The 23,903-nt window shown below is 58.4% G+C and overlaps 9 protein-coding genes across 9 annotated transcripts; 4 read left to right on the forward strand and 5 right to left on the reverse strand.

Annotated features, from left to right (window-relative positions):
• Positions 1-4,573: 4,573 nt before the first annotated feature.
• On the reverse strand, positions 4,574-5,888 carry MKK02DRAFT_37695 (uncharacterized protein; the record flags this gene model as incomplete). Its single annotated transcript, XM_053089748.1, has 13 exons — positions 4,574-4,656; positions 4,709-4,733; positions 4,791-4,799; positions 4,853-4,916; positions 4,972-4,984; positions 5,037-5,107; positions 5,161-5,181; positions 5,231-5,241; positions 5,301-5,401; positions 5,458-5,509; positions 5,586-5,724; positions 5,771-5,798; positions 5,852-5,888. 13 exons carry the CDS (start codon positions 5,886-5,888, stop codon positions 4,574-4,576), a joined length of 654 nt encoding a protein of 217 aa, XP_052944597.1.
• A 793-nt stretch (positions 5,889-6,681) lies between these two features.
• On the forward strand, positions 6,682-9,168 carry MKK02DRAFT_37696 (WD40-repeat-containing domain protein; the record flags this gene model as incomplete). Its single annotated transcript, XM_053089749.1, has 7 exons — positions 6,682-7,500; positions 7,558-7,719; positions 7,765-8,164; positions 8,215-8,342; positions 8,399-8,605; positions 8,664-8,861; positions 8,938-9,168. 7 exons carry the CDS (start codon positions 6,682-6,684, stop codon positions 9,166-9,168), a joined length of 2,145 nt encoding a protein of 714 aa, XP_052944598.1.
• A 315-nt stretch (positions 9,169-9,483) lies between these two features.
• MKK02DRAFT_37697 (uncharacterized protein) lies at positions 9,484-10,156 on the reverse strand (the record flags this gene model as incomplete). The annotated part of the gene is made up of 2 exons (XM_053089750.1): positions 9,484-9,918; positions 9,986-10,156. 2 exons carry the CDS (start codon positions 10,154-10,156, stop codon positions 9,484-9,486), a joined length of 606 nt encoding a protein of 201 aa, XP_052944599.1.
• Positions 10,157-10,494: 338 nt separating this feature from the next.
• Positions 10,495-11,512, forward strand: MKK02DRAFT_34326 (Pre-mRNA-splicing factor Cwf15/Cwc15; the record flags this gene model as incomplete). Its single annotated transcript, XM_053088909.1, has 3 exons — positions 10,495-10,934; positions 10,991-11,087; positions 11,219-11,512. The coding sequence occupies 3 exons, from the start codon at positions 10,495-10,497 to the stop codon at positions 11,510-11,512; spliced, it is 831 nt and encodes a 276-aa protein (XP_052944600.1).
• A 418-nt stretch (positions 11,513-11,930) lies between these two features.
• Positions 11,931-13,115, forward strand: MKK02DRAFT_34327 (glycine dehydrogenase; the record flags this gene model as incomplete). The annotated part of the gene is made up of 4 exons (XM_053088910.1): positions 11,931-12,039; positions 12,252-12,398; positions 12,729-12,860; positions 13,024-13,115. The coding sequence occupies 4 exons, from the start codon at positions 11,931-11,933 to the stop codon at positions 13,113-13,115; spliced, it is 480 nt and encodes a 159-aa protein (XP_052944601.1).
• Positions 13,116-13,259: 144 nt separating this feature from the next.
• Positions 13,260-14,771, reverse strand: MKK02DRAFT_16156 (uncharacterized protein; the record flags this gene model as incomplete). Its single annotated transcript, XM_053085585.1, has 9 exons — positions 13,260-13,474; positions 13,542-13,594; positions 13,649-13,751; positions 13,815-13,913; positions 13,970-14,050; positions 14,111-14,263; positions 14,318-14,383; positions 14,473-14,575; positions 14,688-14,771. 9 exons carry the CDS (start codon positions 14,769-14,771, stop codon positions 13,260-13,262), a joined length of 957 nt encoding a protein of 318 aa, XP_052944602.1.
• An 897-nt stretch (positions 14,772-15,668) lies between these two features.
• Positions 15,669-17,684, forward strand: MKK02DRAFT_37701 (uncharacterized protein; the record flags this gene model as incomplete). The annotated part of the gene is made up of 2 exons (XM_053089751.1): positions 15,669-15,936; positions 15,982-17,684. The coding sequence occupies 2 exons, from the start codon at positions 15,669-15,671 to the stop codon at positions 17,682-17,684; spliced, it is 1,971 nt and encodes a 656-aa protein (XP_052944603.1).
• A 649-nt stretch (positions 17,685-18,333) lies between these two features.
• On the reverse strand, positions 18,334-20,428 carry MKK02DRAFT_34329 (uncharacterized protein; the record flags this gene model as incomplete). Its single annotated transcript, XM_053088911.1, has 3 exons — positions 18,334-20,034; positions 20,108-20,255; positions 20,304-20,428. The coding sequence occupies 3 exons, from the start codon at positions 20,426-20,428 to the stop codon at positions 18,334-18,336; spliced, it is 1,974 nt and encodes a 657-aa protein (XP_052944604.1).
• Positions 20,429-21,582: 1,154 nt separating this feature from the next.
• MKK02DRAFT_34330 (phosphoglucomutase) lies at positions 21,583-23,745 on the reverse strand (the record flags this gene model as incomplete). Its single annotated transcript, XM_053088912.1, has 5 exons — positions 21,583-22,024; positions 22,073-22,178; positions 22,227-22,908; positions 23,088-23,574; positions 23,618-23,745. The coding sequence occupies 5 exons, from the start codon at positions 23,743-23,745 to the stop codon at positions 21,583-21,585; spliced, it is 1,845 nt and encodes a 614-aa protein (XP_052944605.1).
• Positions 23,746-23,903: the final 158 nt, after the last annotated feature.

Genomic DNA, 23,903 nt, shown 5'->3' on the forward strand with positions numbered 1-23,903 from the left:
TGCGTTGGTCGTACTGAATCATCCGTCTCCGCCGCGGCCTGGAGCAGGGTCTCCATTCCGGCGGTCACCACCGGTACCATCGAGGAGCACACTAATGGCCCCTCTCTCTGCTCCGGATCGACCAGCATCGCGAACACGAGCTCCTGTACATCCTCCCGCCATATGGGTCCCAGCGTGCGTCCGAGCAGCGCAAATCCGCCTTCGGCCTCGAAGGATCGCACGAAGCTCTCGAGGCCCGAGGTGGTCAAGCACAGCTTGAGGATCCGGAGACAGGGGATGATGACGTAGTAGGCGGGGTTACTAGAGATGAAGATGACGAGCAGGCGGTGGAGAGCGATCGCACGGTTGAGCTTGATCAGCCGTGGGGTGTCCTCGACGAGTCCGGCAACGGCCGCGAGTACTAGAGCGGCGGCCTGCTGAGATGGCGGTGCCTCCGTCAGAGAGGTCGAGCCGAGGATGGGGGTGGATTGGCAGAGCGCAGTGATGAGGTACGAGAATGTAGGCTTGATTGCCTCTTCGGCGCTCCACCGAGCAGCCAGAGCGAGCATCAGAGTATCGACCACCATCTGAAGAGCTGCGGCATCGAAGAAGCCGGACCGAAGCGCGAAAAGGATCTTCTTGATGATCGAGGACTTTTGAAAAGTCCGAAGAACATTGTACCGCGCGTGTTTGGACGTAGAGAAGAGATACTCGAAGTGCTGGAGGTAGACCGCAATCACTCCGAGAGGAGCAGATGACCAGAGCTCAAAGTCGAGGCCGAGCGCTCGGTATGCCACCGAATTGCTGACAGATGCAGAACTGTAGAATCAGATCCGCTCTCTTTCAAGCCTGATAACGCTTGGCTTACTGTGGTCGCTCCGCATGTATCCCGACAATACTGAGTATGATTCTCGCACAGTGGACATCAACCATGCCCGCCATCTTCGGCTTGAGTATAGCCGCTAAGAGCTCGAAGCCATCTGAGAGCTCAGCTTGGGCCTCGTTTACCTACTTGCAAACCTCAAGACTCACGTATTCGCTCCATCTCCTCACTTCCCGCCCAATTATCCTTGATGACGTCCCGCAGCATGCTCAAGCACGCCACCAGCTCCTCCGTATTCCTCGCCATATCCACCATTTTGAGCAGAACCGTTCCGCCGCCAACAGCCGCCGTGGTCTCGTCGATATTGGCCGCACTGAACACCTCCACCCGGCCTTCGAGCCAGACCCAGCCCTGTCGTAGTTGCCGTGCGCGTGACTTGTTCGGGATAGCTCCGTTGGTACAGCGGTCCAAGGCGCTGTAGGCGTCGGTGGCGTAGGCGTCTTTGGCGGAGAGGGAGAGGAGGACGTTCTCTTCGGCGATCGCGCAGCCGGTCCGGATGGCCTTGACGAGCACGGCAGTAGCGGGTTGCGAGAAAAGGCGTTTATCTTTGCTCTCTTTGGCGAGGGAGTGAAGGTAGATATTGATGGATGTGGCGGCGGAGTCTGGGGTGTTAGCTTCAGCTGAAAGCGTGCATCAGGCAGCTCACAAGTCAAGAACTTTCCGAGGGGCTCTTGGAGACTACCCGCATACCGAGGGCCCTTGGAGAGTCAGCTTCATCTTGGTGATCGCGATACCACGAAGAATACATAGCTCACCAGGTGGTACATGAGCAGTACGATGTCCTCCGCCACTGCATCCTCCAGAAGCAGCACCCTCCCCAGCAACCACTCATTCTCCTCCATCTTCCCGCTTGTTGGTGCTCCCTCAGTGTCCGCCTTGCCCGTCCTCCCTCCCCATGATCTCGCGATAGCCACCCTGATGGCTTCGGGCGCAACGACCGGTCTTTGACCAAGTAACGGCGCTGCCACTTGCGCAGGAGGCACGACGACGGGATACGGTACACGCATAACCCCCACTCTCGCCCCATTGATGTACAGCCGCACCTCGCCGATCTCCGCTCCCTTAGGCTGACGCAGGTTCATTCCGAAATGGATCCATTGGCCATGTGGGACCAGTGCGTCCGGGGCTTGACAGACGACTTCTTCCGGTTCAGTAAAGACAGGCCCGGCCTTGCCGGAGGTAGTCACGCTGATGAGTGAATTCTCGAGGATTTTGACCTGGAGGAAGGGGAATTTCGAGACGGATTGTGAGCACGATAGGAGAGTGATGGCGTGGTTCATTTTGGTAATGTATAGCCAGCACTGCCTGTCAGCTCAGGAGATCCAGCACGAGAAATAGCTCACGGTGAAATTAATTCCCCGGTCGGGCTTTGGCCACACTCTACCCATATCACGCAGCTCTAACCCGCCGATATCTTCTCCGCTCCCTCCGCTGAATACGAACGCGTTCGGCCAGCGGTGCTTCATTGCGTGACGCAGCAGTTCCAGCACTTCCGGGTTCAAGCGATCCTCGATTTCCGCCTCGCCGGTTGGCATCTCCAGCCTAAGCGAACCGGGACCTCGTCTTGCCGACGTGGACATTGTTGGTATACTCGGCGGAGCCGACAATGTAGGATCCGAGGCGTCTCCCTCAGCCTCGGCTCTCGATGATTTGGTGATCACCTCTCCGGTCGAGGCGTTGACTTCTCGCCTGACCAACCCGTACAGCCTCCACGTCATTTCCCTCGACACCCCCGCCTCCAGCAATCTCCGCAACATCCCAAGATACACCGTCCTGAGTTCCGCAGGGGGTGCCTTCCATTCATACTCGGGCTCGTCCTCCTCGCCAGCATCTTTCGGCGCCCAGTCGTACCGCGAGTTGATCGTCACTTCGTAGTGCCGCTTTTGCACCGGTCCGAATAGCCTCTCCGCAAGGATGTTCGGTAAATCGGGGAGGTATGAGTGCATGAGAAAGAGGTTGGTAGAGGAGGATGAGAGGGCGGCCGAGAGGATGCGGAAGGTAGTATAAACGAGATGGAGGTGTTCGGGGGTGAAGGCTTCAAAGTGGCCAGCAGCACCTTTTCGGGCGGCTTGGGCGCTTGTGGCCTTCTCTTTGCCTTTGACCGAAGTGGTAGAGGCGAGTGCAGGCAAGCCCCACAAGTATGCGATGAGAGTAGGAAGTGCGGCTGGCCAGCGCAAGACTGGGTCACCGAGCTTTTCGACGATTTCGGCAGGAGGAAGGGAGGGGTTGAAGAGAGAGGGCATGGTGTAGTAATTGGAGAAGATATGGGCGAGTAGGGCTGAGAGGATGGCTGTGGTCGGCCGTTGGATGGGTGAGGTGGTCATTGTATGTGGTGATGATGAGGAAGAGGCCTCTGCAGGCGACTCGTCACTCCCAGGCGATGGAGACAGCTTGTACAGCTTGACCAGGAGTGCAGGGTACCCACCCGCTCGCTGAACAGTCAGCAACTGGACAAGCAATCCTAAACACTCTCCTGGGCTTGAAGACTCACTCGGAAGCTAGCCTCCCCATCTCGGTCCCCCTGCGCCCACGCCAATAGCTCAAACGCCAGCCGTACGCCCTCCATTCGCTGGACCTCCTTGACCTGTGCAAAGTCCGCATCTTCCCCTTGGGCCGCACTCTTCCACGCCAAGCGACCCTCTAGTATCTTGAGGAGCAGCTTGAAGCCGCCATGCCGCCTGAAAGCTCGTCGAGTCTCGGTCTTGCCAGTAATCGACAGGATCTGGGAGAATGTCTACATTGTCAGCTCCTTGTACACATACGAGTACTTGCTTCCTCATATATGCTGGACTTACCTCTACCAGATCCATCACCCCCTGACTAGCTCCCAGCCCCTCCAGGAGCTGTACCACCCGCTTCGCCTCCGGATCCGTCTCCTCTACCGGCTTGAGCTCCTCCGTCGTGCTCGCCTGTCTACTGTGCCCGCGGGACCGGGCCGGGCTGCCCGTCCGAGGACTGGGCTGCTGCAGCGTTCCCGAGCGGGAGCGAGGCTTGTATGATAGGTCTCCGCCATCGGATGAGTGGGCAGAGTAGGGGCTATGCGAGCCGGAAGTGGAGAAGAGGGGTTCGGGCGCTTTGGCGAGTTCTTTGAGGAGCTTGAACATGGTGACGACGAGTCTCTTCTAATAAGGCTGGTGGACAGGAGAGGCGAGGGAGCCTAGGAGAGAGAGGCCTACTCGTCGGGGTCGTTAAGCGAGATGTGGAGTAGTATTTCCGGAGAAGGGAGGAGGATGGACTCCTTGGTTCTTCTCTTTTGACAGGAATCGGGAGGGTGCGCTATTCCGGCTGAGCCAGCGGAACAAGTCGATCCTCGGCCTAGCGAAAACGACGCTGTAAGACGCTAGTCCAGTGGTATGATGTGTGCTGAGAGCAAAGAGCTGATGTGGTGCAGAATTGCATGGTCTACCGGCGTACGGTGGACGGTGTGGGGCAAACGGCCCGCGCAGTCATTCCGCGGGGTAGACGCACGGATCACCATTTGCTCGGCCTGGTGAGAGATCTATAGCTGGAACCTGTTCATGGGGGCATCGATGATATCTGGTCAGTCTGTATCAACGGCGACTACTCGTGTCTATCTACAATACTGGCTGAGCTATCAAGAATTTGACACAGCAGAATCTCCTCTTCCCCCACCCATACAAGACTGACCTCCACGGCCGACCAGAATTCGAAGGTGGCTGATCGGGTGATGACGATGTGGATGTGGCAGGGTCATGACGTCCCAAGTTTGAGCATGAGGAGATTGGAGGAGTGGTAGTTGTACTTGTTCTTCAGCCGTTCGACGGATTCCGGGTCTGGGAGTCAGCTGCATTCGCCGTATACCTCTGTCTTATGCTACACACGAACCATTGTGCAAGCCCTCAAAGTAAGTCTAGAGGCATCAGTATCTTCCACTATAGCTACGGCCTCGGGCCTCTGGGAAGCTCACCATGCCAAGCTGAGTAGTCAGCGCTGAAAGACCCATACTCGGCTGAGGAATGCGGTACTCACCAGTGCGTCGGATTTGCGGTACCCCTCCATCAAGTCAAAGAATCCCATTCTGCGCTTCTCGAAGCTTTTTGATCAGCAATGAAAGCTTGTGCTATCGTTCTGCCAAGTAAGAAGCATACTATTGCTGCTCCACTGCAAAGTCAGCTCTGGGACCGCCGCATACGTCATGGGCCCAGCAACTCACTGATTCTCACTGCGCGAGGGTGCATTTCCCCCAACTCATCGACGTATAATGGCGAAGCGAAGAAGTCGTAGCTGCCCGTCAGCTCGTTGAAAGCAAGTACGCAAGATTAAAATGAGCTGCTCACATGGCAAAAAGGACATCCTCGCTGAACACCGCATCAGCTGAAACTCAAATGCTGGCTGAAATCAGCTCACCATGTGATGCCCTGCTCTGTCAGCTTTGTAATCTCAGCTGAGACAGCTCGGAAGCGTGACGGCTACTCACCATCCTATTTCTCACTCTGACACACCACCCGGTCTCCACATGCCCCAAATTGATCTCCTCGACGATCGGCGATGTGGCTGGTTGACCCCGTTCTTTGATCCCTGCACATCAGCACTGGCTCTCTATCTCATCGTAGAAGCATGGCCGTTGTGCTCACACTCAGTCTCGGTATCGTCGTAGTCGACCCAGATAGCAGCAAACATCGGGTGCTGGATCATCAGCGCCCTGCTTCCGCAGTATCGAGTGCGCCGTATTCTGCACTTAATACGAAGGCTGATCACTTACCTCGATACAGTTCCAAGCGAGGTACTTGCCGTACGGTTTCGGGTCCCAAGTACGCAGATTGAGCAAAGGATGGATCTTGAGTGGTGTCTCTAGCTGAGCAGCTTGGAGATAGGATAGTACGGGCCCGTAGCCGGGACGACTGTGACGTGAGCCTCCCAGGCTTCTGCAGAAGTAAAGTAGCTTACGAAGGCTTGAAAGGCCCGATAGTGATCGCTGTAAAATCAGCTACCACCCGACCCCGTGAATGCAGGAGCAGCGTGACATACCGGCATCACGAGGGGCACCACTTGGGATCATCGCCATCTTGTCTGATTTTTGTTCGGTTTCGACAGCGCGGGGGTCGAGCTTGAGTCCGCTACGAGACTAGGTGAGCGAGTTGTAGGGATCAGTCAGTGAGGTGATTAGTAAGAGGAAAGGCCCGCTGCTGTCTCTTGTTTGCGGCTTTGCTGAAGTAAGTAGAAGATGAATCAACCAAAGGGATACTTGCCTCCAAAGGGAGGTATGGTGGCTATTCCGGATCCGGCGCGTAGGAATGCGGACAGAACGAGAGGAGGACAGAGGCGCGTACTCTATATGCTGAAAGGAAGTAGCCTGAAGTGGTGCCGAGGTGGACCTGGCAAGGGTGGAGCCGCGCAACACGGAAGGGCAGAAGGCGGCGTGTCGAGCTGATCGACGTAGACATCTCGCCGACGCCGTTTCAGCCTTTGCACCTTTTACCAGCCGCAGATTTCGCATCGCTCGCCTTCCGAGAGAGTAGACGATCGCGGTGGCCGGTATATAGACAGCTGGTTGCATCCTATGGTTGTGCGGAGGCATGGACGGGACAAAGATTGAAGCGGTCGTGTGAGCGCGCCTTTGCCCCACTTTCCGGTTGGGTGGGGCTCCAGTCAAAATGCTCCGAATTCCGGGTTCAAAATCCGGGTCCGGGCTTGGCCCGGTGGCCGGCGCGGGACCGGCGCACAAGGAGGCCACCCAGCTGCTGGCTCGAGCTGGACCACCTCGTCCCGCCGATACTGTATACACCTTCAGCACACCGCTCTACCTAGACTCTAGAGCTTCTACACCCTCCTTCTGACTCCTTCGACCTCTCGCCAAAATGGAGCTCTACATCCCCCCTCCGCAGACCTTCCTGCCCCGTCTCCCACCTCCGCGCCCCTCCGCTCCACCTGTGCCCATCGTCCCCATCCCCGATCTCCCCGAGATCATCCATGCCCCGGAGGGTGCATACACCCTCACCAAAGACCTCTTCCCTTCCATTGGTACACCGGTCGCTCCGCTCCCATACGACCAATACCGGCCCCCCATGCCCACCGTCGCACAAACGATGCTTGGCGGTGCTGGTGGATTCATCGTCCCTCCGCCGGCTAACGCCCCTCCGCCCGGACAGACCGCCATGTCTTTCGGGACCTCGGTGGTCAATGGACAAGTCCAGCCCGCACATCCCGTCAAGATGTCTTGGGTGAATGTATGGTTCCCGCCGAAGGGGGCGGGAGGGGGCGGATTGGGGAGTAAATTGGGTATGGGCGGGAGTAATGCGCCTGGCGCACAAGGTGCTGCGGGTCCAGTACCCAATATGCCGGGATATGAAGCCTCGGTCTCGTCTGGATCAGACGATCAGCCAACGGAGGCACCGCCGATCATCGATGTACCCCTCACGGCGCTCCCGCAGGGCGCGACGAATAAGCGGAATCCGTTCGCGAGGGCCACGCCGGCCGTGGCTGCGAATGCGCTCGCGGCGCTTCCTAGACCCAAGACGGGGCTCAGGTCGTCCAATTCTACGTTCGTGACGAGGCTACAGGCGGCGGATAACCTGCCGAAGGTGATTGCGGAGAGGGGGAAGGGAGGGGGCGAGTGGGTCAGGTGGGGATTCTGGAACCTCGGCCGGACGTTCGGGTGGGGAGAAGAGGGCGGCAAAGTCAAGGCGGGTCCTTCTCTTGCTCTCTGACACGGTAGATCCCTAGCTGACTGGCAGGAACCCTTCGCCCGAGTCACATTCTCGGTCGTCCCCACATGTCACGCCGTTTCACCCATCACCGCCAGCCCCGATCGCCTAGACATCATCGTCGGGTTCGTCACAGGCGATATCGTCTGGCTAGACATCATCGTTGGCAAGTACTCCCGTATTAACAAAGGCGTACGTTCTCTTCGGTCCCTTCTCGCACCTATGCTAATGCTTCAGGGCCTGCTCAATAACACCGCCGTCGTATCGATCAATTTCGACCCGCGTCAGCCTCAACACTTCACTGCCGCTTTTGCCGATTCCACCATCATGCAGTTCAACCTATTCGCCGAAGATCCAGTGACGACAGTTACCAACTCGCCTCTCCCTTGGATCACCCACTTTGAGGGGCAGCCAACCCACTCTGTCAATGGCAACGGCAACGGCAACAGCAACAGCCACGAAGATGACGAGGGAGAGGAAGGGGAAGGCGGGTCGCTGATGACGTGGAAGAACGACGATTGGGCGCAGCTGGCACAAGCGCAGCCGGCGAAGCGAAAAGAGGGTGAGGCGGAGAGGAGTCCCTGGGCCGGCAAGAACCCTACTGCGGCGTACAAAGTGGGCAAGAAGCCTCTGACAGGTGAGCTGGCACATCGGACCATCGGACAGGAGAGTGTAGCTGACTTTTAGCCATGTCATACTCGCCCGACGGGAGACTACTCGCTGCGACATTTGAGGACGGCATGATGCGTATCATCGATATGAGCGAGCAGCGTGTAGAGGATACATTTGCTGGATATTATGCTTCGCTCAATTGCGTATGTCCTCTGTCTCTTCGTTCTGCCCTGATGTGGCGGGAGAAGCTGACGATCAGGTCGCATGGTCCCCAGACTCCCGGTTCGTCGCCGTCGGCGGACAAGACGACCTCATCTCGATCTACTCGCCGAGAGAACAACGGCTCGTTGCGCGCTGTCAGGGCCATTCCGCTTTCGTAACGTGTATAGCGTTTGACCCGATCAGGGGGAGCGGAGGTGGTGGGTATCGGTTCGGGAGTGTCGGGGAGGACGCCAAGTTGCTACTGGTAGGTCTACGCCCTAAGCCGATTGATCAAGACAAAAGCAGAAGACTCACTTCTCTAGTGGGACTTCACAGCCGCGTCACTCCATCGACCACGGCATCACGGGCACGTCCCGCACGGCTCGCAGCACCGCCTGCCACAAGGAATGGGCTCGACCGTGTCCTTGAATGCGCAGGGCGAAGCAGCCAATGGGCTGAAGGGCGGCCGATTCCATGCTGCACCGCCACGGAGCGAAGTCGCTCTTCTCCAGCCTGTACTAGTATGTTCCGTCCCACCTCTTCCTCTTTCCGCTTCAGCGGTGATCGTACACCAGAGCGTCTGAGCTGACCCTTTAGGCCCGCGTCGTAGAAGGCAACCTTCTCACGGGCGTCCACATGTCCCCCAACGCAATCGTCACCATCTCGCGCTCCGCCCAGGTCAAGTTCTGGGCTAGACCGCCAAGGGTCTCGGCGAAGACTACGGCGATGCTGAGGAAACGGGTCGGGAATGGGGCGAGCGCCGGTGCTGGAAGGAGGGAGGAGCTGGGTGGCGAATTGCGCGCTGGTCGTGCGGGAGTTCTGGCTTGAGCAGTCAGCGCAAGAGGGAGAGATCTACGGCCACATGGAATGTCGAGGAGGGGAAGCGGATCTGGCTGGTCGAGCGAGGTGCAGGGTAGACCGGAGAGTGGAGAAAGTAGAGATCTTGTCTGTTGCGCGTGCGAGTAGTGAAGATAATCAGAGAAGTATCGGAGATTGTATGCAGCTTGATATGCCTGGTCGTCTCGAGTCATCCCGACCATCAAGCATAGAGGTACAAATACTGTACAACGTGTTTGACCCCTTATACAATCTTATAGTCCTATAATTCTGGGTCCCGATCCTTAGCCCAATTGGTCATTCTCACTATGCCCCCTCGTCCTCCCCATCACCCTCATTCTGCCTATCCATCAACTCCTTGCGCTCCCTCTCCAACCTCTCCCGTTTCCCCTTCAACATGATGACCTTCCGCCTCTGCGCAATTGTCAATTCCCTCATCTCCAATCCGTCCAGCTTGCTCTTTCCTCCCCACCCGTCCCCCTCTTCCCCATTTTCCTCCTCTGTACCTTCCTCATCCTCCTGGTCTCCAGCCTCAGGCAGATCAGGCTGAACGACCATAGTTGGGACAGCCCTGGCCGACTGAACGATCGCCAGCCTCTCCTCCAGGATCGCCACCTTCCTCACTTGCGACGCGACCGCTCCTTCCGCCTTGGCTATCAGGTTCTCGATCTGCGGGGCGAGGGACGTGGATACGGCAGCTTGATGTGACTGGACTTGGGTAGTAGGGAGGACGAGGAAGTGCTAGGTCGAGTCAGCTCAGTTCTGGACGTCCTTCGGCGAGGATCAAGTATGGGGCCATGGAGCTCACGTGATTATTGGAGAGGATCTTGCTCAGCCTCGGCAGATCCCTGATCCCAGGCTCGAAACGCCCCAGGCTGGCCTGCAAGCTCGCAGCGGCAGCTTCGGTAAAGTTGACGCAGTCGTCTAGGTGGCTGAGGAGGTCCAGGGCGTTGGAGGGGTAGACGGATTGACGGGCCATGTTGCTGCTGCTGCTGCCGCTGATACTGTTTCTGTTCCAGGCGGTGATGAGATATGTGATGACAGTGACAGCTACTGCTATGGGTCTCGTGGTAGCATATACGATAGACTAGAAGGGGAGTCGTGATGAAGGAAGGGGCCAAGGGGGAAAGTCAAACGCGTCGCGTGGACACCGACTTCTGAAATACCTCCTATTGGGAATCTCATAACGCCGTTAATTCCCGTGTGTTGCGTTGGACCTGAACCGACCGACTTCGACCGACATCAATCTGCGCCTACCGCCACTTGCCTATCTCTTCACTTTCCTGCTTACTACCCACCAAGCTGATCTAACACACAATGTCCCAAGCCCACCGACCCACCTGGAACCCTACCCAAGGGCGCGAAACCAAAGCCGGCTCCCAGCAGATATCCAAGCACTCGGCCGCATCGCACACCAAGCTCAAGTTCCGTCAACCGGGGCAGACGTCCGCTTCGGACGTGGCCAGGCGGGATCTCCGCGCGGAGCTCGCAGAGGCAGAACGGATCGCAGCCGAGAAGAAGCGGAAAGCGGCGGGTCTGCCCGCTTTGCAGGCGCCGGCAGGGGCGTTGAGGATCGATGAGGGGGAAGAAGAGGAGAGGGTGAAGAGGCGGAAGGTGCTTGAGGAGGCGCTGCAGGCTGATCGGGATGATGATGATGACGATGAAGACGAGGTGGAGGTGCTCGGAGAGGGAGATAAGGGGAAGGGAAAGGCCACGGTGCAGGATGCGGATGATAGTGATGAGGAAGAGGAGGATGAGTGAGTTTGCTAGCATGTTCGCCGTTTTTGAGGGGCAGACCAAGCTGACGATTTAGCGACGACGATGACTCGGACGACGAAGACGACACGGCTGCTCTGATGGCTGAGCTGGCCAAGATCAAGCAGGAGCGAGCAGAGGAGAAGGCCCGAATAGTGAGTGTTTTGGTACGACTCAATACCACCCGGCCTCTTCGCCAACGGCAGGTGCTCTCTCCCTTCCCGACCCTTTATCTCTACATAATGCTTGTTGCGTATCTGCTGCTGGAGTCCCCGCTGACAAACAGGACGCCGAAACCTCCGCCGCCTCCGCCGCCTCCCGCGAAGCCGAAATAGCCACCGGCAACCCCCTCCTCAACCTCCAAGCCGCCCTCGGCCAGACCCCCGCCCCTTCGACACCCGGCACCCCCGCGTCCTCGTTTGGCGGATCGACCTCTGGCGGCTTCGCCGTCAAGAGGAGATGGGATGACGATCTGATCTTCAAGAATCAGGCCGCGGGGATGGACGATAAGCCCAAGAAGGGGGAGTTTGTGAATGATTTGTTGAGGAGCGAGTTCCACAAGAAGTTTATGCTCAAGTGAGTTACGATTTCCTTGGTTTCTAGACCGTAGGGAGTCGGAGCTGACTGTGATAGGTTCATCAAGTAGGCAAGCAGCGCGAGAGGCGCGAGAGGCGGTATGTTGTACTGGACAGGCATGGGTGGGGAAGGAGAAGGGACTCAGCAGCGAGAGTGATGTTTTGCATGTACAGTATCTTCACAGAGCCGCCGCTCTATAGTGTCTCCACCGCTACATCAGCTCCTCGGGGATGCTCAGGACCAGGCTGCGCGAGCTGCACAGGGTAGCAGATGGGGCTTTTCCAACGATCCTCTGCTGTTGGAAATGAGATCTGAATATCCGGCAGAAGCAGCAACAGCGAAGCTGAACGTTTGGACATTTCACCTTCAACCCTCTGTACTCTCCGTAGCTCCCACACAATCCCCCAGCACCGCTCAGCATCATGATTGCTCCTCTCCGCTCTGCTCTGCGACCCGCCGCTGGCCTGCTCCGGTCTGCATGCATCGCGCCCCGGGCGAGCCCCTCCTACTCCGCCTTCCGTTATCTCTCCAGTATGTCCGCTTCTTTCTGTCCTGCCTTCTAGCGGCCGCGCCTTCCGCGCAAGATCAGCAGACATACGCTAGGCTCCTCGGCCGTGCGACCTATCAATCACATTCGTATCATGCGCCGAGCTCTGGCCGCTCGTCCCAGCTCATCACCGACCGTCGCCGTCACACTGGCTTCATCCTGTATCCCGCACCTCGAACTCAGCTGACACCTCTAGCACGCTTTACGACCGACCACGAGTGGGTCAAGTTTGACCCGGCGACCAATGAGGGTACTGTCGGCGTGACCGACTATGCCCAGAAGGCACTGGGGGACGTGGTCTTCGTAGAGTTGCCGCAGAGCGGGACGGAGATTGCGCAGGGAGGTGAGTTTGGGTTGGCAGGATGGGCTGGGCCTGGAATTGGGCTTGGATTCGGGTGCGGATGGCCCGGACGGGATAGCCGGGTAGATCGGGAACAGGGACATTCGGGCTGAGCGTGAACTGAAGAGGATGCTGTGAGCCTTGAAGGTGGAGGGGCTCGTGGCTCTCCAGGACGTCATAAGGAGCGGGAGGAGCGATGCCCGGCCTGGCGATAGGAGAAAAGCGTTGGGGGATAGCAGCAGCGCCGGGCTCAGCGCATCGTTGGCGATATCAGCCTCCTTCCCATTCCCTCCAGCATCACCCCTGCCCACCCGATCCACAGCTAACGTCCAGACTCCATCGGCGCCGTCGAGTCCGTCAAGGCCGCCTCGGACATTTACGCACCCGTCTCGGGCATCGTCACTTCAGTGAATGAAGCTCTGGGGGAAAACCCGGGTCTTTTGAACAAGTCGCCGCAGGCTGATGGTGAGTTGCGTCTCTGCTTGCTGGAATTTCATCCCTGGCGGGGTGTACGCATGGGATGAGTAGGACAGAAGCCGCTCGGAAGGGGTGCAAGAGGTGCAAGGGGTCTCTGTGACGGCCGGAGCGGGGAGTCCAGTCCCTAGACTGGACATAACTGACTCTGCAGGATGGCTCTGCAAAATCAAGCTCTCGGACCCCGCAGAGTTCGAGACATTGCTCGACTCAGAGGCGTACAAGGCGCACTGCTCAGGTGCATAGTCCGCTCGCGGGCTAGCTCGCGGACTAGGGGAGGTTTAGGCAGGAACGAGATGCATCTAATCAAATCACACTCCTGTTCTTATCTATCTTGTTCAAAATACAAAGCTTCGACTCCTATCACCCGCTACTCGACGACGTCCTACTCTACTTTCCATCAAAGAGCGTCTGGTTGCCGCTTCCCGGTCCCTGCAGCTTGGTGGCATCGGCCCCCAATGGGCTTCCCTCGCCTGGGAACGCAGCGGGCGGGACGGTCGTACCCACATGACCACCCGTGTTTGGGTTGACGGGGAGGTGCTGCCCTTCTTGGCCCGGGACGTAGGCTGATGAGGGCACAGAGGACTCGTCGATTCCTTCTGCGGCTAAAGGGGTCAGCTCTTACCCGCACAAATGTCCCCGCTTGGACTGGTGTGGTAATTTGAAACGAACCTTCAATGATATCGTACATTTCGGAAGCGATCTCCGGGGCCGGCACTCTTCCGCTATACCTATCAGCTTGATTGGATCCTGACCCAGTGACACCTCTAGCTGCTCACGTCAGGATATCAGTCGACGAGATGGCGCTCCCGTAGAATTCCTTGTTGGCGTCTTTGCGCTCAACGAGGATCGTCCCATCCAGCGTCAAGCCCGCAAAGAGGCCTATAACCTATCAGCTCTGGTTCCCGGAGATGGCTGACGGGCACCAAGGGCGATCGAGCTCACCCTTTGAGCGAGAGTAGCTGAACATCGCAGCAGGGTTGGCGAGCGATGCGGCTACCTGACCACCTGTACCGAGCGGTCCGGCAGCTGCAGAGATACCTCCTGTCCAGATCAGCTACTGTCTCAAATACGAGCCACGGACAGCTGGGAAGACGTACCGCCTACTGTGACGTTCCCGCCGCGCGAGAAGGCCTTGACCGCCTCGTCCGAGTTCAGCACAATGACGACCTCGGTGATATCTGCGCGGAGTCAGCTTGGTCCGCCATGAATGACTCGCTGGTACAGTACAGAAAGCTCACCCGCTCCAATCTGCAATCCCCATCCGACACCGGCCGTGGCGATACAGCTGGGAGCAGACCAGCTCCCGTCCGGCAGACGAGCAACGACGAGCCCTGAGCCGGCTTTGCCTGAGAATACGAAGCCAGCCTTGAGGATGGTGAATACTGCCAGGCCTGATATGTCAGCTCAGACTTGCTCTCATGGAGACAGCGGAGCAAGCAGCTGACCTTTGGCGCGCAGGAGAACAGCCTTCGGGATGGAGTTTATGGCAGTTTGCGGGTTTGAGGGATTGGCTGCAGCTCGTCAGCGACTGGTCATACAAGTCAGGGGCAATGATCCCGTCCCGAGACTCATCCTCTTCGTAACAATAATGAAGACTGACCAAGGAAGCCTTTGAGGATTTTGGCAGCTTTCGCACTCTCGCCCGGCAGAGAGAAGCTCTGCATGAGCCCCGTCCCGCCCGTAGAAGCCCGAGATGAGCCTTCCTGAATGATCAGTACCATCCTCACTGTGCCCTTGCTCCCGAGCTGGGCAATATATAGCTCGACCAGGGGAAACGGGAGAACGTGCGCCTTCAGGCCTGGACCTCGGACCCACCTTGAGCATCGCGGACGCCTGGCCGCCTACGCCCGCTGCGGTATCGCGGGCTTTATTGATGAAGCCGCCGAATTTTGATTGCATGATGAGTGTAGTATCAGTCTATATTGTTTAGGTCAAGTCAGTAGGTCTAGTAGTTATAGATGGATAAGAGGTGGACTCGGGGGCTGGAGGCTGGAGCAAGCCTGGAGCGGTGCGGACGTCATTGTGGAGTCTCCACATAGCGGGAGTAGTTTTTGAGTCAGGCACGAGTGTGGCAGCTCCGCCCCACATTCCTCGTTCTCTCCTGCTTGTACAGCTGCTTGTACATCTTGTCAAACGGCTATGAGGCTGCCTACATCTGCTTGCAGGCAGCAGACGCAGCAGCAGACGTGAGCTGCATAGGCTCTGCCGATGATTGGATAAGATCTTGCACCGATGTTCCACATCGTCCCGGGCGGGTGCCAGAGAGATTCCTGCCTTTTCTTCCTGCTAGCCGTCTTGCACGCCCAGCCTCTGTGTTCCGTCGAGTGCTGCCCTGCTTGACGCTTCCTCTCCTCCCCCTCTCACTTGGATGCCACCTCTGTATCTCGACAGCTTGAGATCTCCGCCACCTCCGCGTCAGTCTCGGCGTCACCCAAGGCGAGACCCTAATTTATTTTCAGGGTCCCTCGACGCGTCGCGACGCGCCCAAAGTCAACTCAAAATGCGATCAACAAGTGGCGTGTCTGAGAATCATCAATTCCCTTCCGCACCCTTCCCTTCCCTTCCCTTCACACCTCTCCCTGTCTGCATCCGTTTCATTCCATCTTCTTGTTTACTCCTATCCATCCCTCAGACATCTAGTGGTGCTATCAACAAACGACAGCAGCGATCAGCGATCAGACCTAGACGGTTTAATTCCTGGTCCTCATCACCTCCGACATCCGCATCAGACGCAGCGCGTCTCATCTACATCCATCAACCCTTCGCGTCCCATCGTATCCCCGCACCAGCATACCCATGTCGATACCGGTGTTCCACCCGAACCATCCCCACAACCGCCCTCAGTATCCCATCCCCACCCCCCTCGCACCGGGATACGATACCAACATTCCCCGTATGCCTTCCGCGTCGGCGCGCTCGCGCAACCCTTCGGCGGCGCCACCGTCCTCCTACAAGTCTCCTGGTGGGATGAGCGATTCGGACGCCTCGGTGGGGTCCAGTCCGAGTAACAGGCGGTGTTTCTGCGGCAGAGAAGTTGTGGATGGTGGAATTTACTGCTCTATCGGTACGTATACCCCCTGTTCCAGGTGGACATTGGCTGACGTGACAGACTGCGCACGATCAGACGCTTTCACCTCATTATGCTACAAGCCAGGCGGGCCGAGCACTTCCGGACCAATTCCTACCCATCCACCCAGCCTCGGCTCGGCCATGCCTACCCCATCCGCGGAGTCCACAGACGGCCCCGACTGGAATGCCTCGCACTACCGTCGCATGGCGCGCGCGGATTCACGGCGGGATGAACGTCGAGAAGAACGTCGGCGGCGTCGCGCTGAAGGATCTATTGCTTCATCCGCCATCACCTCACGCTCCGCTACTCTTTCTACCGTCTCGTCATCCTCGTCCCGCGTTCCCGACCTCGTCGGCGGCTACACCCACTCGCGGAACGCCAGCACCGCATCTACCGCGTCGTCCGTCTCTGGCTGGTCCGGCTCGACGCTCTCGCGCAATCCATCCTCTGCGTCAAACATCTCTTCCGCGTCGAGGCGATACAGGGGCGACGCGGTCGGCGTGATCCAGGAAGATGACGATGAGGAGGAGTATCTTGATACTCGGCCGTATCCCCTCCCTGGGCGCGGCGCTGGCGGTATGGGGATGAGTCTCAGCGGGATGGGCGGCGGAGCTTTGGGTGGCCACAAGAAGAGCCGGTCTGGCCACACCAAGCGAAAAGGGGCAGAACCACCAATGGGGATGGGCAAGGATATGCGGGATATCCTAGAGGAGATCATTTCGATGGAGAAGAGCTTCAGCCTCGAGGATGAGATTATCCTCGGGGAGGACAGCGCAGTCGACACGCCCGTCCCTGCCCCAGGGCTATTTACCGCTGTATTCGACAAACCACCCAGAACGCCCTCGCCCATCTCGCATCGGCGTACACGATCCGTGGCTCCCGACGCGCCCCTTCGGGGCACACACCGCGCCTCCATGTCCCTCTCGCAACACCCCTCGGGGCTCGCCCCTCCTCCTAATCCCCAGCGGCATTCCCGGTCCCGCCCATCAAGCCTCATGGGGCTACACCAGTCCTCCCTCTCGGAATCGCATACCGCGCTGTACCTCGCCACAGCGTCCCCGGTGGCTCCAAGTCGACGATCCGCCAGTCCCAAATTGCGCTCGCGGAATTCGCTGTCTTTTACCCCAGAGTCAGCGGGGCCAGCCATCAACCTCTCGGCTGCGCGGTTCGGGGGCGGCGGCATCGACTCGCCCGCATCAGCTTCGGCGTTGACCCCGTCCGCGCGGCGCCGACCCCAAGTCTCGCCCAGTGCGGCATACGCGCCAATGGAGGGTTGGCGGTTTCCCGGCAGTACCTCTGGGTTTGGCGGAACAACCACTCCTCGTGGACCTCAACAACCATCCCAACCCATCGCCCAGCCCGCCTTACTCCCCGAACACAGTCTTCCTCCGCACCTCCTCTGGCCACCCCATCCCCAATCCCTCTCCCAATCGCAATCACAGCCCACGTTCCCCACTTCCCCCGGGGCCGACACGCCGACTTTTCTCGCGCCACTCTCGCGTCCGGGGCAAAATATCAACTTTACCCCTGGCGCATTGACGGGACCCGGTGACTTTACCCCGCCGCCGAGCGGTTTGAGGCTGGGTGTTCTGCTCGGAAGTGGGGATGAGATGGAGGTGGATGACGAGGATGATGGGAGTACGGCGCATGGCCATGGACATGGGCAGCCAATGGGGGCGAGGGAGTACTTGCCGGTCTTTCTCGAGGCGGAGGGGTTTAGGGGGCGGCAGTGGGCCTCGTGAGCTGGGCTGCCTCAAGGCGGGAGAAGGGGGAAGGAGGGAAGATCTTGATGATCACCTACCATCCCCTACTCGGGCGGACGCATGAAGATTGCGGACGACCGAGACACGATTTGACGAGCTACGATACACGGTATTACCCTCACCAACATGGTCCTACGTCCTACACCCTAGAAACGACCCATCTACGTATATCATATCGACAATCACGAAGGACGCAGCTGTGCTGTACGGAACGATAGACAGCTCGGCAGGTTTCCGAGCTGGATCACGAGGGGGACGGAAGGGGACAAGTGGGGAAAGGGCCGGGAGACGCGGGTTGTAGATCATCTTTAGACAGACCATTTGTACGCTTCAATAAATAGCATATATCTTTAGCTTAAACCCATATCTCTATATCTTCATTGTCAATAGACCCAAAATGCATTTGGATCCAGGTTGTACCATCTTCTACCAAGCGGGGAGATTAGCCGTCCAGTCCAGCATAGACGAGGAGGAGAGGAGCAAGCAGAACCAAGTCATTTTGGTGATACAGCTTGAGAATAGCATAATAATAAGCCCTCTAGCAAGTACGGCAATCAACCAGGTCAAGCAAGACGTAACAACAATCAGCCATCGAGGCTATACACAACCCCCTTGCTCTCCACTCGCCTCATCTGCCCGTCGCTCTGTGATCTAACGAACTCCTTCCTGCTCCCGCGCCCGCTCCTGCCGGAATAGGAGGCACCATCTCCCCCTCTTCTTCTCCGCCCCACCTAAACTCAAACCCGCCCAGCCCCTCACTCACGCCACTCATCGCCGTCATTCTCGAATTGGGATTTGAATTCGGATTGGCCGTCCGACCGGCTGTTTCGGGGATCCGGGCGGATGGGAGCGAGGCGAGATCGTCCGTATTGGGAGGCACGAATGGGAAGGCGCCGAGGATGGAGTCTGCGATGGATGCGGAGGTTGTGGGACGGGGTTTAGCGCCGGAGGTAGAGGAGGGGGAGGCACGGTAGGATGGAGGAGGTGGTGGAGGGGTGCGTGTTGTCGCTGCAGCTGCAGTTGCGGTGGCGGGAGAGGCAGAGGAGGAGGAAGGGGGAGCCTCAGGCCGAGGGAAGTGCGCCACGTCGAGGGTAGCGGCCGAGCTGGACTGGGGGAAGTGGTTGTGCGAGTTCGAAGAAGGGTAGGCGCCACTCGGAGGGATCATGGGGAATCCACCCAGGACAGAATCCGCCTCGCTCCGACTAGACATCATGCTCTCCCTTCCCATCTGGCCGTTGCCGTTACCGGTAGCCCACGGGGCGCGAGGGGGTACCGGCCCAAACGTCGAGTCCGGGCGAGCGAGGTATCGGTCCGTCGCCATCGAGCTCACGCTCTCGCTATACGCCAGCGAGCCCATTGAGAAGCGCAGGTCCGTAGGGGATACACCCGGCGGAGGGTGGTGGTTTGGATCAGGAGAAGGCATCTCTTCCGCCTCGTCGTCGTACCGCCGTTCCGCCGATGTGGGGGTGAGGGTCCGGTAGTTCCCGTCCGGCATCGGCTGGGGCCCGGGTACCGACCCCGATCCTGACCCTGACGGGGCAGAAGGGGGATGTTGGATTTGTTGTTGACCAAAAGACACGACCTCGGCCTGGTGGAACCTGCCCATCTGGACGTGTTTCGACGTAAAGATCTTGGGCGCGTCCGTGTGCAAATCCGTAGTGTATCCAGAGGAGAAGGACGGAGCGCCCGACGTTCCCGAGACAAAGCTATCCCTGATTCGCCCTCCAGCTTCGGCAGGGGACCGCTCATCTCCCTCCGCACCGTCCGGTACAGCCCCGCCATTCAAGCGCAGGTCCAACCCGGGTGCACGCGCAGGTCGGAGTGGCGCTCCTCCCCGCAACAGATTCTCCCGCGCCTCATTGAGTTTCCTTGCAGCCTCGCCATTCCGCCTCCTTTCATCCTCCCCGTTCTCTTGGCCGTGCCCGTGCCCGTGCCCGTCAAGCGGCGGACCCGTCCACTGAATCGGGATGATCCGAGTAGACATACTCCCGTCCGAACGCTCAGTTTGGAAACTCCCCCCGTCGCCTCCGTTGTTATCGGTGAAGGGATCACCGGCGCCGTTGTCTGGATGCCCGGACCCAGATTCGCCATACTGCTCTGCTTTGGACTTCTGGGGCGGGCGCTGAGATCGGCGCTGGCCAGAGGCGGAGTGGGGAGGCTGAGAGAGGGCAGATTGGGATTGACGAGATGAGCGCGGGTTCGAGCGGGCGGATGGGAGGGAGCGGGCTGAGCCGGGCGCAGGAGAACCAGGCTGGGAGAGGTGGAAGCCTGCGATCTCGGCTTTACGGGCTCGAGCGGCGAGTTCTTCGAGGCGGGCCAGGTCACGTCGCTGTCCAAATCAGCTATGGCCTGCAAATCCAAATGGGGACAGGAAACACGCGCTAGCTGATGCCAAGACCCACCTTCTTTCTGCGGAGATACCAAAACAAGACCAAACTCGCAATCACCAAGATTGCCACCACCGGTCCTGCAATCACCCCGGGGTTGACGCCTCCCCCGCCCGCATTGGGCTTCTTGTTGCACTGGATCGCAGGGCACTGGGAGCACGTCCTGGGATATCAGCTACTGTCCTCATACCTCTTACTGAAGAAGACATACCGGGATGTCAATACGCAGTTCTCGTCTGCTGCGCAATTACATGTCGGATTCTCATTGTCGCATGAGACGCACTGCCGGGAGTGGAGCTCGAAGCCGCGGTAGGTACGTGGCGGGAGTTGCGACATGCCTCTCCGACGATAGGTGTTCTAGGTGCGGGGCGAAGGGGATCCAGCCCGTTCGTTGGTTTGTTCGGACGAGACGAGACGATGATTATCGACGCGATATGTAGTCTGCTGGGACTAGAGTGATAGATGGTCGTCGAGTAAGGTGCAAGGCGGGCAAGGTAGCTTTGGGTGTCGGAATGCTAGTCGCTGAGGGTACAGGAGAGGAGAGGAGAGGGCGAAACCGCAGACGAGGTGTTCGACTGCCAGAGGTAGAAGGCTGGACCCGGGCCTGGACGAGGGAGACCGAGGTACACCTTCAAAGGGACCTGGCTCTGGTGCGCGTAAGAGGCGTACGGTGGGCAGACTCGCACGCGGGCGAGGTACGAGGGGAGAAAGGGGTAGTCGGGTGGAGAGGGGGAGGTGATGAAAGGAGGGTCTAGGGGATATGTGTGGGACGTGTGTTTGGTCCGAGGTGTGTTGTGTCGTAGCTAGGGTGTCGTGTAGCGCGTCACGGACGTGCAGAGGTCGTTATACGATAGCAGGGCGGGGCGAGTGGGTGCCCGGTCCGATGAGGTAGAGGTGTGGAAGGACGAGGGGTGTGCAGGAGCTGCGGTGAAAACCTTGCTAGCCCCTTGTGTTTTGAGTTTGTCGTTGTCCGAGCTCCGAGCTCAACGCGTTTCTCTCGGCCAGCGAGAGCGAGAGCGTTCGGCTCGTTCGTACGGGGTCGTGTAGAGTCGTGCAGTCTTCCAGAGACTGTGGGCGTGATGTCTATGTAGTTATTTATGGATGATGAGGTGAAGCTGACAGAGACCAGAGTGGTCGATCTGGCGTGGCGAGAAATGACAAGCGCTGGTCGTCAAGCAAGGAACGCGCCGAGGCCCAGAGATCAGGCCTTCAGGGCCCTGAAAATCCTTGCGCTTTTAGGGTGTTCGAAGGAGGGATCGTCGTTTAGCGCAGTACGCTAGGACAAGGCACAGCTGGAGCTCAGAGCTCAGAGCGATAGGGGTGCAGTCAGCAAAGAGATGCAGAGGCAACTAGTTGTTCACAGCTTATGAACAATGCATTATTTCCTTGCAATTTGCTTTTCCCCTCCTCCCCTGAAGGCCTAACCCTCTTCCGCCAAAGCTCCATTCTCCCCTTCTAGCCATTTACTGTCCCATCAGCTCTTCTCTCTGTCATCTCATCCCCGAAGCAGCAGCACTCACCGTAATCACATCCGGCTTGTCCCTCCCGGTAAACTCCTGCAACTTGCTAGTCGCCAACGCGACCTCAATGAGCGGCTTGAGCCCATCCTGCGCATCGTGCCCATACTCGCTCGCGTCCTTGCTATACTTTTCCACGTAGAGACGCACCGTCGCCCCGCTGGATCCCGTCCCCGAGAGCCGGAAGATGATGCGCGAGCCGTCCTCGAATTTGATGTAGAGCCCCTGGTTCTTGGAGACGGAACCGTCGATGGGGTCGGTGTATGAAAAGTCGTCGGCCTCTTTGACGGTGAATGACGTGGAGGAGGTGGTGGCCTTGAGGGACTTGCCGACGAATCCGGACGAGGCAAAGGTGTCGCGCAGGTGGGACATCATCTTTTCGGCGCCTTCAGACTCGCATTCCTCGTAGTCGTACCTAGGGGTCAGCTGACGCTCTGCGCAGGCTGACATCCATTTAGCTTACCTGGAGAAGAAGCTCCGGCCGTACTTGTTCCAGTGCGCCATGAGAACGTCGTTGATCCCCTGACCAGCCTTCTCCTTGTTGGCAGCGGCAAGAATCGACATCCACGCTGTCATATCAGCGAAAGCTCACACCGGTATCGAGCACGCAGACTCACCGACGACAGCCCACACACCGTCCTTCTCACGAATATGGTCACTTCCCGTCCCGAAACTCTCCTCACCGCAAATGCTCAACCTGCCCGCATCCATCAAGTTCCCAAAGAACTTCCATCCGGTCGGCACCTCAAACACCTCCAATCCCTTCTCCTTGGCGACGAGGTCAATCGCGCCCGACGTAGGCATCGACCTCGCCAATCCCTTGACGCCTCCCTTCTTAAAGTACGGGATGGCCTTCTCGGCCCAGTCCGCAATGATAGCGACCGAGTCCGAGGGGGTCACGAACGCGTGGTACCCGTAAATCATGTTCCGGTCGCCATCGCCGTCTGACGCCGCGCCGAACTGGATCTTCTCCTTGTCGACGCGCGCGACGAGGTCGTGGGCGTAGGTAAGGTTCGGGTCCGGGTGGGATCCGCCAAAGTCCGGCATGGGGACGCAATTTTGGATGGAGGATTCGTCGAGACCGAGCTCCTCGACGAAAATGGCGCGACCGTAGGGGCCAGTGACACCGTTGAGGGCGTCAAAGAGGACGGTCGGCTTGGGGCTCGTCTCGTGCAGCCAGGCCTTGATCATGTCAAAGTCAAAGATCTCCTTGAGGAGCTTGATGTACTCGGTGACCGGGTCGATGATGGACACGGCGAGGGGGCCGTGGGTGAACTCGCCGACTTTGGAGATGTCGAGCTAAGGGTTAGCGATGAACTCGAGGGAGGTATGGGAGCTGCAGGGAAAAATTGGAGGAGGTGCGAGGGGGGCATATGAACGGAGAGGAATGTAGGGGAACGTGCGAGCTACTCCTCTTCATATCCCGCACAACCTTGACCCTCCTTGAAGAACAGTCCTCTCTCTAAACATCAACTCACATCCGGAAGGTCCATCTGCTTGTACTCCTTGATCCCCTCGGAGATCTTGTAGATCCTGTTGGTCACCTCCTCCGGCGCCGGTCCGCCATTATCCGTGTTGAACTTGATGCCAAAGTCGTTCTCCGGTCCACCGGGGTTATGCGACGCCGTCAAGAGGATCCCGCCGTCCGTCTTGAGCTGACGGATAAGGGCCGATACCGCCGGCGTGGAGAGGATCGAGTCCTTGCCGAGGATGATCTTCTTGATGCCGTTTCCGGCGCTCAAGCGGAGGATGATCTGGACGGCCTCGGGGGAGAAGAAACGTCCGTCACCGCCAACGACGAGGGTCTTGCCTTCGGCCCCGCCGGGCATAGCGGAGAGGATGGCCTGCACAAAGTTCTCGGTGTAGTGCTCCTGTTGGAAGACCTTGACCTTTTTGCGGAGACCGGACGTGCCGGGCTTTTGACCCGGGTGGGGCTTGGTGGTGACTGTCTTGACTTCGTAGGACCTGGAAGTTAGCGGAGAATAGCTTGATTGTGGTGGTAGCTCACATTGTGTGGTGTGTGTGTGTAGTATGGGTAGATGATGGGAAGATTGATGGGAAGTGGTCGCGTTGGAGCAGAGTTGGAGCTTGGTTGGAGCGCAGGGTCAGTGCGGCACCAGCTATGTACTGCGTCATACCCCACAACGGTGATCGCCGCTCAGATCGCTAGGAGTTCCCTCGGATCTCCGAATGTGGCACTCTCTGCCGTCATCATATTTTCGCCCAAATCACGTCCACCTTGACAGCCCTCTCAGCTCACTCAACCACTCACTATCAGCTACAAGCTACAAGCT

Source organism: Dioszegia hungarica, assembly GCF_025882075.1.
Source record: "Dioszegia hungarica strain PDD-24b-2 chromosome Unknown MKK02contig_11, whole genome shotgun sequence".
Classification (NCBI taxonomy): Eukaryota; Fungi; Basidiomycota; class Tremellomycetes; order Tremellales; family Bulleribasidiaceae; genus Dioszegia; species Dioszegia hungarica.